The sequence below is a fragment of the Chenopodium album genome, chromosome 10, assembly GCF_948465745.1.
Source record: "Chenopodium album chromosome 10, dcCheAlbu1.1, whole genome shotgun sequence".
NCBI classification, from domain to species: domain Eukaryota; kingdom Viridiplantae; phylum Streptophyta; class Magnoliopsida; order Caryophyllales; family Amaranthaceae; genus Chenopodium; species Chenopodium album.
In genome coordinates, this window is record NC_137843.1 from 32437578 (window position 1) to 32449382 (window position 11805).

An 11805-nucleotide genomic window follows, 5' to 3' on the forward strand; every position below is an offset into this window, starting at 1 on the left:
TGAGTTATTTGTAGACATGGTTCTACAATTGAAAGAATTTAAAATGAAAAACCTGAAAGGAATAGTGTCCTTCGAACAAGTGTATTATTCTAATAGAGGGTTCAGAATTATTAGAAAGCTAATTATTCAGTGAGGTCAAGTGATCGGAATGCCTGGGTGGAGGCCGCTTCCGATCAATAATATTAATGTATAACTAATATTACAGCTTAATCTTGACTGACCCCTTCGGGTCACACCCAAGCAACTAACGAACCGATGCGACGAATTAATTCGGTAAGAATTAATGAGTCGACCGAGTAATTAATATTTAGACGTCAGAAATTTGAGCTTGGAGTGTCGAAACAGAGCGTCGAAAGTCGAGTCAAAATTAATAAAAGACGAGACGAGAAAATTACTAATAAATCAACAAAATGAATAAAATACCCCTACATCGGAATGCCCCAGTGCTAGGGGCATATGGCCTAGCAAGGTGGCAAGCAATGCGTGCTAGTGGACCTTGGCTAGCATGGTCAGCTAGTAGCCCGCACCATGTGCGAGGCATGCTAGCAACTGGCCGAGGCTGGCAGCCCGCGCTTGGTAGGTGGCATGCCAACAAGCCGAAGGTAGCAGCCCGCACCATGTGCGAGGCTTGCTAGCAAGCTGCAGCTAGCAGCCCGCACCTAGTGCGTGGCGTGCTAGCATGCCGCAGCTAACATCCCCCACATGGTGCGTAGCTTGCTGGCAGCATGCCTCGGCTAAGCAGCCCGCACTTATATGCGTGGCCTGCTGGGCCGTAGGGGTGGCAGTGGCTGGCAGCCTACCTTAGGTGCCTTGATGCCCAAGTGTGGGGCTGCCACATGGCGCGGAGTGGGGAGCAAGTTTGGTCCCTCCCTTCTCCAAATGGTCCTCACCTAACCTATCTTGTGAGCATGCTACTTGTTGATTTATTAGTAGCTTGATTATTAATTTTATTTTTGATTTAAAATAAAATGGAAAAATCAAATCTCATACATTGATGGGTGAGCTTTTCTCACTCTTGATTTTCCTTATAAATACCCAACTTGGGGTATTGGGAAAATTGATTGAGTAAGTGTTGAAAAAGGCATCACCATTGTGAAAACCTTTGAACACAATTAATTACTTAGGTTTTAAGGTCGGGCTTAGCTAACTCCTAAGCAATAGACCATTTTTGGTGCTCGGGTTGAGGGTGGACTTTGTTGGAGATCCTCATGTGAGCAGGGCTAAGAGAATTCGAAGTAAGAGCTCAATTATTGAGCGTAACACGCGACAAAGGTAATAATCTCTTTCTTAATCTTGTTGTTTAAGTTAATTATGTTTTATGGTTATAATTATTGTGAGTGTGATCTTGGCTCGGGTTTCCTTCCGCGGTGGGTCGGACTCACCGAAAACCAACAGGGGTATCGGAGCCTTGCTCATTTATTTTTATAATCATATTTTTCAAGGTGTTTTTATGGCTTAATTTTTCTGGTTTTAAGTTGCTAATTAGATTAGTAGCTCGGTTTCATTATTTTAAGCCCGTATTATGGTGATTTCAGCCCCGAACCCATATTTTTGGCTAAAAATAGTGAATTTTGGGTGGAAAAGGCGTTCTGGAAATGGTTTATTCTATTAGGGATGTGTTTTTAGCCAAAAAACGACCGTCAATGCCTTTTTCGAGGGATTTTTCGTTTTGACGAAAAATTTTAAGTCTTTCTAACCTTGAATCTTTATGGCATATTTATGGTGGTTATGTATTTGGTTCTTCCCTTAATTTATATGCAATTTTAAGCTTCTCTAAGCATGGTTACTTGGTAGTAATTGGTGCTTGAAAGTTTGGTTTTATTTTTCACATAATTACAAATCCATTGCATTAAAGTGTGAAAAAATTTGTTCTTTGTTGCTTCCAAGTACTAAAGATTCAATCTTTAATTATTTTAAGTAATTGAAACTTTGAATTACTAAATTCCATGAACTTTTGGTTGAACTTTTAATTTAATCATGTCTAAGTTGATTAGAATCATAAAGTTTGAATCTTGTGATAGAAATTTCATTTATTTTCATATTGGAAGATATAATTTTTCAAGGATTCACAAGTGTTAAAGTGGGAATCTTTAAATTTAACATTGTGTTCATTTTTCCAACTCCCTTTTATTTTGTCAAAATCTCATGATTAATTTAAATTAATTAAATTAATAGTGAGTGATTGCCCTTTATTTATTTTTATTGCACCAAGTTAAACCAAATTTATTAATGAATGGTTCTTGGAAATAATTTTGGTTAAGTGCACCATCATGAATTTTGATTTAAGTTGGACTTCTATTAATTTTTTTCAGTTTGCTCATTAAATTAGTTCTAAAAATTAATTCAGAATTAATTATTTAGTCATGCAAAAAAACTCGGATTTTAAATCTCGAGAGTATAGCACGCAAACCAAGGCAACACCGCTTCGGCTAGCCGAGCTACTGTGCAGCCCGCATGTGGCTGCCAAGGTTGGTGATGCCTGGTGCGCGCCAGCCGCAGCAGTAACACAGCAGCACCAGCCAGGCAGCAGCGCAATGCGGCTATGCTGTGTGCGTAGCTGTTGCTCGCTGCCAGCATCATGGCGTGCCATCCAGCAACGAGCAACAGCATGGTGCGGCAGCAGCATTGTGCTGTGCGCGCGCACCGTGCATGTTGCTGTGCTGGCCGTGGCTGAATGGAGCGGGTGTGTCTGTGTTGCTTGGTGCGAAGGGGCAAGCAGCTGTAGTACCCTTTTTATTTACTAATTAAAATTAGAAGTCAAAATCCCACGTAAGTCGATAATTTGACTAAAAAAAGAAATTAGAGTCACCATTCTATTTTTGCCCGAATAGAGACGGTCTTTTGTTTATGATCGTTTTCAAATAGAAAGCGACATTGACTCCATTAGGTGAGACACTATATAAGTATGGTCTTAGGAAAATTAGAGATCTAGGTACGGGGTATAAGTTAGGAAGATCGAACGTTTGGAACTCATCTCTTCCTCTGTTCTAACGAACAGGCTCTTACTAGTACGTTGTTAATTGGTTATAGTTATTCACATACTTTTCCTTAAACTAAAGCATAAAAAAAACGAAAATTTCCACATTGTCAATCACACTCAAATGTAAAATAAAAGTGAATTAAACCTTACGATATATGGTGGATTTGAGCATTAAAGTTGCCCTACGTACCGTTCATTATGGGATTTGAATCCACTCCCGGATCAAAATCCCTACGTAGTTCTTACGAAAGTCCATTTATACCTGGTCAAAATTTCATACGAGGTTTCAAGAAGGTTTATATGTTGTTTTTTTTGGGGGGGAGGTGGTCGATCCATATAGGGTCATTGGAATGAGGCTGAGCAATCTTGCTTTCAAGATGGAGGTCAATTTATCAAGGTTGAGGAAGTCACTAGAATCAGCGACACCATAGGAGTTTCTTTGAGGAGAATGATTTTGTTTGTATAATGCGTTTCAATTAACGACTTTATTTAGGGTTGACCAACTTCCAAAAAGAGATTGTGTGGGCTTATTTGAGTGTGCTAAAAAGGGGATTTTATTGGGTATGAATCGAGAAGAATACGAAGGAAATGTATTTGGATTGTATGAAATTGACTTATGCTGAATGGACATTCCATATGGCTTAAATCTAAATGATAGGTAGTATATTGAAAACCTTAATCATGTTAGATTACGTAAGAGATCTATCAGAGATAATAAAACTTCAAAAGTATAATTCTTTGCGGCAAATAGATCATCTTATAACCTATCACGATTGAATATTCAATTTTACCCTCTTATTTAAATATAAGCCATAAACCATAACTCGAAAGATTTATTTTATTAATAAAATGTTACAAGCATGCAAAGCCATGTTTTGCTTAATTAAAAGTTAGTTGTCTCTTTATTAAGAAATGCATAAGGGAATTTTGCTCTTCCGAACGGTGATGGAATTAAAACTTAAACAAGATTTATTTAAAAAGTATAAGACATTCTATTCCAAACTAAATGAATTATTTATAAAGCTCCTTTCATATAGCCATAGGATGAAGAAGACTACTTCAAAGAAGTGTTAGTCTTAAAGTGATACATATGTGTCTTTTTATTATATGGGATTAATATTAACTTGAGGCATGAGTATTTATAGCTTTCTTAAATGACTTAATTTACAATATTTTTTAAAAAAAAACCCAGAGGTGTATATAATAGGGTGACACAAATTATATAATAATGTTCATTCTTTCTTTCTTTTAAAAGCTTAAGGATTTAAAGTTTTCCTAATATTTCGGACGCCATAACTCATGTTTTAACGGTCGGATTTGAGCATATGATAGGTTTTTGGAAAGTTCTACAAGTCTTCTATAACATATCAAAAATTAGGAATCATCCAACTGTTTAATTGAAAGATAATGAATTTTCTTTAACATCACTCCAGTTTGGGACGTTCATGGGGAATTAGGTGATAATGGTCAAAGTACTTCGAAATTGGCATGATCCTTTTAATGGTAGGTTTAGGACAAACATTTAGATGCTCTTTAGAAAATTCTCCCTTTTTATAAGTCATTTGATATTCCAAATACAAAGAGTATGCTTGGTTGGGAAAAACAGCCTCTAATCAGTTTAACATTTTAATACCTAGTTTTGTAAAAATCATAAAAAATAGAGTATTCATCCTATGAGGACGTGTGACCCCAATTTACAAAGCTCAAGGAATCTACTTTCTAGGTGGTTAATTCAAATTTTATTATTAAAAAAGGATATTGATAGAAATTGGAAAATGGACAGACCTGTAGTAAGAAATTTGTGGTGTTACTATGTCTTAATGTCTGATTTTTTGTGGGTTGGTTAAAACTTATTTTTATAAAATTCCAAGTCTCATACACTTCTAAATACATAAGATTACTGTAAAAAATTTATTTTTTAATTTTATAATGAAAAACGATTTTTTACATAATAAAAATAAAGTGGTCGAAAATGCTATCTTGCTAGAATTCCATCATTCATTCCTTGGAGCTTCCTTATGCATTTTGTACAATTATCATAGCTTCCATTTCATACTCTACATAATGATAATACATACAAGAAAAAATCAAACAAACCATGTATACTCACTCTCAAACTCGCTTGCGGTCGGTCAAATTCTACTTGGTTTCCAAATTAGGAAACCGGCACGTATAGTGCCCTAGGAGGTTATGGAACACACAAAAGTAGAAAAGTTAGTAAATGTATGTAAAAATAATATGAAATCACAAATAAAAAGAAAGAAAATATTACCTTTGACTTTGAGTTGCTATCTTGGGGATTTAGTAAAAGTAGTGTCGAATTGATCGATTTAATTTCAGGCCAAGTCTTTCTACAATTTTTTTTATTTTTTTTTTATAAATAAAAAATAAAGATGATTGAAAATATTAGAATAATAATAGCAATAAGATACATAAAATCAGTAGTACTAAACTTTTATCTGGGGTTAGAAAGTGATACTGTAGAAACGGTCATGGTTTTAAAATTGTACAGATTAAAGGGTCAATATTTGATATTCTCGACCAGGATATGTCAAACGGAATAAATGTTACATATGTAAGTGGTAACACATTATTTTTATTTTATGTTATTTTTAAAAGATACACTTACTACTATTATTAGACTAAACGATTACACAATTGGGATATGATAAAAATACGGATAAGATTTATCCCCTATAAAAGGGAGATTTCCCTTATTCAAAATAACCCTTTACCCAAAAAACACACCCCTTGCCTTTTCCTCTTCGGTTTCCATGGCTCCCGGCAACCAAAACCGTCAAACTCCATCTCCGTTCGACGAGCATTTTTGAGTGCTAAATTTATATTTAGCTTTGATTATGGCGTTAGTGGTGCTACTAATGGCGTTAATGATTTTCATAATCATGAATAAATGACGATTTGAAGTTTCCGGCACGGAGTGTACAAGGTTCGAGTTATGCTACAAATTAGCCTCGTGTTTTGTTCGTAAATTAGGAGTACAAATTGTAAGGGTTTTGTATACTCCAAAATTATAAATAAACACTACTTGAATTTGTCTCTTATGTTTAATTATTGCGGTTGTCGTTAGCAAAATTAAATTTGTTATTATAATTATGAAATTACACAAAATTTATTAGTTAATTGAATGTAAAAAAATTATGGAAAATAGGGGATCAAAATTTGGTGTCTACAGAATGCCCCTCATTGATCAAGTTTGGAACAAACGATGATCAATGATTAGAAAAAGATAGTAAATTTTGATCCTTAAATAGAGTTTATAAAGAAACTAGAGTAAAATAAAACAAAATGCTAATAATTATCAAGCATTTGCTTAAATGTGGCGTGAGAATATTTACGGTCAAATACGACATATTGATTGTGGCTAAACTTAATCGTCAATTATTTGCAGTTGAAAGACAGCCTTAAAAAATTGATTAATTGATTAATGATCAGTTGTGGTTGAAAAACCAGCTTTGATAAATCTCGATTGTGCTTGAAAAACCGGCTTAAAAAGTCTTGGTTGATTAAACAATGATCAATTGTGGTTGAAAAACCAACTTTAGAAATCTTGGTTGCGGTTGAAAAACCGGCTTGAAAATTTTGATCTATTGATCAGTCGTGGTTGAAAAACCAGCTTTGGAAACTTCGATAAAGAACTTAATCGTTCATTACTTACGGTTGAAAGACCGTCTTGAAAGACTCCATATAGCATGGAGATAATAAACAGCTTGAGACATATCAAAGTGCAACTGTAAAATTGGCTAAAAAGACATTCTAAGGATTAAATTGATTCTTTTTGACTATCCTATTCATGTACAAAAAAGCAAGTTTCACGGGTACTTTAACCATGAGAATATGGAGTAAAAAAACAATTGATTGTTGTCATAACACATGCATGTAAGTAAAGTTTGCATGAAGAAAGGTGACATGTTGTGGTGGGACTAAATGCATGAAAGCTTATAGGTGTTTCAATGTAAGATGGGGTTTTTCCTTGCCTATATAAGACATGAGTTTGGGTGATCATAATCATCCACTTCTATTCTCCTTTAAACAAGAATACATAGTTTTTCTTGTTTTCCTTTCCTCCTTTTCCTCAAATTTTCTTTCAAAATTATGGATATGAAAGAAAAAGAACCCAACTACTTGAATGAATTCAATGAAGTAGACTACAAAAACACTTTATTTTCCATGGGGGTAGAGGTTGCTTTAGGAGAGAAAAGTAATGCAAAAATCTTCTTTGATTCTCTTCTTCCTCTTCTCAAACTTCCACTTTGCTATGACCTCATTTATGCTTCTACTAAATATTGGGATGAGAAAAAGCATGTTTTTAGGTTTAAAGGTGGGGAGATGGTGCCAATGGTAGACGAAATTGAAGGCCTCTTGGGTTTTGCCATGAGTGGACCATTGGTTACAACAAGGAAGTGTACTTCTACTAGTGGTTATTTACATGAGGCTTTAGGCATATCTTATCATGATGGTATGACTTTCCATCATGAATATTCCATCCTTATCAATTGTTTCCACGAACCATTTAAAGAAAAAGGTACCAATCTTAAACTTGATATTTCATATGGCTCGGCACGAAGTCGAGCATGCTTGATTGCCCTCATGGGTCTCTTGTTGTTCAAGGAAGATCTTGGGTTGTGTCATAACAATATAGATAGCTATGCACTACAAATAGTTTATGGGGGCCAATTAGGGCCATTGATCTTGGGAGAATTGGTCCTTAGTCTTGATCATCAAAAGGAACATCCATACACCTTCATGAAGGGGAGCCCACTGGTGCTTCACTTGTGGCTGATAGAGAAGTTTAAATTGGTGAAAACTTTGAACGAAATCAAGTACCATCCTAAGATTATCCTTAGTAGGGGTTGTTCACCCTTATATCATAAGGTAAAGAAAAGTAATGCTTGGAGCTTTACCCTTGAAGGTGAAATCCAATGGGTAACCTCTCATTTGGGGATCAAAGAAGTCATATATAGTACTGCTAACAAAAAGGGTGTAGTGCTTCCAAGTATCAACAAGATCACTTTTTATTATCCCTGGAGGTGTCTTCGACAGCTCGGGCAGCGACAAACCTTCCTAAAGGATCTTCCCACTGATGAATGTACTACTCATTGGATAGATACCAACATGTTGAGGGATCTGTTCAAAGTTTAGGAACGAGTTAAGAAAATTCCATTTCTCCCGGTCTTAAGAGATCCGACTATTGATGTTTATTATGAAGGGTGGCTTCTCAAAGATGTAGGTTCTTTTAAAAGGCCAAAGATAGAGGATGAACCCTCGATCAGCAATTCGAAGAGGATTAAGGAAGAGAAGTGATAAAGTCAAGAACGGAAAGATTCAAATGCCCCCTATTTTTTTTTGGCACTTGAACTTTCCAAGTAATAAGTCTAGGGTTTCCTTAGCAATATGGGCATTTGAAGCGTCGAATTAGGACCGAATGTCATCTTATGTAACATTGTGTTTTTAAAGTTGGAATTTCTCTTTAGAATGAAGTTTTTCTTTAAAAGTCAACTCGATTGTTGCCCTAAACTTTGACATTGTTACTTGAAATTTAAAGTTTATGATCATGAGATCATGATTTAGAATACTTCATTTTATGAGCCCAATCATGTATTTTAATCGTAAATGGAGGTCCAAAGTATAGACAATGACTTTAAAGCCTAAATATACAATCGATAAATCTAAAGGATACGGGATTATAAAAATTGTACTTCGTATGCAACCCTTAGAGTTGATCGAATGTCATACATCGACGAGTAATTTCCCCGTTTTATTGACCAAAGTACGTACGAAGATCCTCTTTCTTTTTTTTTTTTTTTTTTTTTTTTTTTTTTTAGGTTTGGATACTAAGCGTAATACTTTTTGAGATGATCAAGATTGGCGAAGTGGAGGAAAGTATCACCATTCATATCGACTAACTTTAGTGCCCCGGCAGGAGTGATATGTTTGACCAAGAATGGTCCTGACCAATTTGGTTTAAATTTGCCCCGAGGATCATGAAGAGGAGCGCGGTTTTCTTCTAGCACCAAATCACCCTCCTGGATGTCTCTATCTCGAACTTTTTTGTTGAAGGCTCGAGCAATGCGTCGTTGGTAAAGTTGGGTATTGTGAAGAGCCTGTAACCTTCGTTCATTTGCTAAGGCAAGTTCATCATTCCGAAGTTTGAGCCATTGATCTTTAGAGATTTCACTTTCATTCATGACCCGTAAGGATTGAATTTCGATTTCTATGGGAAGGATGGGTTCCATCCCATACACCAAGGAGTAAGGAGTAGTTCCTGTTGGGGTTCGAATGGAAATTCTATACCCCCAAAGAGCATATGGCAACTTGTTAGGCCATTCCCTTGTCTTTTCAGTCATTTTTGCGATTATTGTCCGAATGGTCTTATTGGCTGCTTCAACTGCTCCATTGATTTGAGGGCGATAAGGAGAAGATTGATGATGTCTAACTTTATACTTTTCAAGAGTTTCTTTCAATTGCCCCTCGAATTACGACCCATTGTCCGAAATTATTTCAAAAGGCACTCCATAGCGACAAATAATGTTGTTTATCACGAATTTCGAGACTTGTTTTGCACCTAATTTGGAAAATGATGCTGCTTCAATCCATTTTGAAAAATAATCAATCGCTACTAAAATGTGTTGATGCCCATTTGAAGCTTTCGGATGAATTTGTCCAATGATGTCGATGCCCCAACTTGAGAATGGCCACGGTGAAGTGAGATTATGTAGTGAGATGGGTGGCATATGGTTGAGATTTGCAAATATTTGACACTTCTTACAAGTCCTTACAAAGTGTATGCAATCTGTCTCCAAGGTGGTCCAATAATACCCGGCTTGCAAAATCTTACGAGCCAACATTCGTCCGTTCATATGTGGTCCGCATTCTCCTCCATGGATTTATCCCATGACCTTTCGGACTTGTTCACCATGAATACACAGTTGCAAGGTTCCATCAAAACCTTTATGATACAATTGATCTTTTAATATCACAAAGTGAGCGGCTAGCCTTCGGATTGCAAGTTGATCTTTTTTATGACTCCCTTCGGGATATTCCCGAGTGGCCAAGAAATTTTTTATGTCGCTATACCAAGCATCCTCTTCGTCTCGTATAGTTAATGATGCGATCATCTCTTCATCCATGATCACTGGGGAACTTTTTTCTTCTATAGTTACAGACCGAACTTTAACGTTATCTTCCCAAGTTAAATTTACCGCCAGATTTGCTAGCGCATCAGTGAAACTATTTTGTTCTCGAGGGAGATGTTTGAAATCGATTTCTTCAAAGCACGGGATAAGTTGTTGGAGATAGTCAATATACATTTGCCACCTTTCATCCCGAACCCTCCACACTCCAATTGTCTGAGATATAATGAGGTTTGAATCACCGTACACTATAAGATTTCTTGCCCCTGCTGCTAAGGCTGCCTTTACACCGTAGATGCAATCTTCATATTTAGCGGTGTTATTGGTTGTTGGAAAACTAAGTTTTATTGAAAAGGGAATATGAACTTCATGAGGATCAATAAGTAACACACCTGCACCATTCCCCCTTCTATTAGATGCTCCATCAAAGTACATCTTCCATTGTGATGTATTGATATTGAATAAATGTTCATCCGGAAAGTCATTATCGAATTCATCTCCTAATATAGGCCCATCAGCTAACACTTCAGATATGGCTCTCCCTTTAACAGATTTTTTACTAACACATCGAATATCGAATTATGAGAGAATAGCATGACATCTCGCAAATCTTTCACTCAGAATAGGTTTCTCAAAGATATATTTGATAGGGTCTAATCTTGAGATGAGGAATGTTGTATGAGCTTGTAGATAATGTCGGAGCTTTTTTATCGCGTAGATTAGAGCGATGCATGCCCTTTCTAAGGGAGTATATCTAGTCTCATATTCTAAGAACTTTTTGCTTAGATAATAAATAGCAATTTCTTCCTTGGTACCTTCTTGATATTGAGCCAACAATCCAGCCATGGCAGTTTCTGTCACTGTAAGGTACAAGAGCAAAGGTTCCCCGGGCTTGGGTGGCATAAAAACTTGAGGATTAGAAAGATAATTTTTCATTGAATCAAATGAAGCTTGACACTCATCATTCCACTTTTTTGGCACATTTTTTCGAAGAAGTTTGAAGATTAGTTCACATCTAATTGTAAGTTGTGATATGAACCTGCTGATGTACTGGATTCTTCCCAAAAAACCTCTTATTTCTTTTTCATTATTTGGAGGAGGCAATTCCTTAATGGCCTTAACCTTATTTGAATCAACCTTGATTCCTTCTTGACTCACGATAAATCCTAGAAGTTTTCCGAAAGTTACCCTAAACACACATTTATGGGGGTTTAATCTTAAGTTGTATTTCCGAATTCTATCGAAGAAAGACTTCAATGCCGATATATGTTCCATATGGTCATGGATTTTAACAATCATATCATCCACATACACTTCAACAGTGTCATGAATGAGGTCATGTAGGATGGTTGTTGCAGCACGTTGATAAGTAGCCCCAGCATTTTTTAGTCCGAAGGGCATCGCTTGGTAGTAAAATGTCCCCCATGGGGTAATAAACGAAGTTTTTGGTGTATCGTCCATCGCCATTAGTATTTGATTATAGCCTGAAAAACCATCCATGAATGAGAACATTGCATGTCCCACAGTACTATCCACCAAGACATCTATGTGGGGCAGTGGGAAATAATCTTTTGGCGATGCTGCATTTAAATCTCTGAAGTCTATGCGTACTCGAACCTTTCCTTCCTTTTTGGCAACTATCACCACATTAGCCAACCATTCGGGGTGTTTAAT

The 11805-nt window shown here is 36.3% G+C and overlaps 1 protein-coding gene across 1 annotated transcript; it reads right to left on the reverse strand.

Annotated features, from left to right (window-relative positions):
* Positions 1-9885: 9885 nt before the first annotated feature.
* LOC145565144 (uncharacterized) lies at positions 9886-11598 on the reverse strand. The gene is made up of 2 exons (XM_081625234.1): positions 10947-11598; positions 9886-10673 (listed from the first exon to the last, which is right to left on the reverse strand). Exons 1-2 carry the CDS (start codon positions 11596-11598, stop codon positions 9886-9888), a joined length of 1440 nt encoding a protein of 479 aa, XP_081481360.1.
* Positions 11599-11805: the final 207 nt, after the last annotated feature.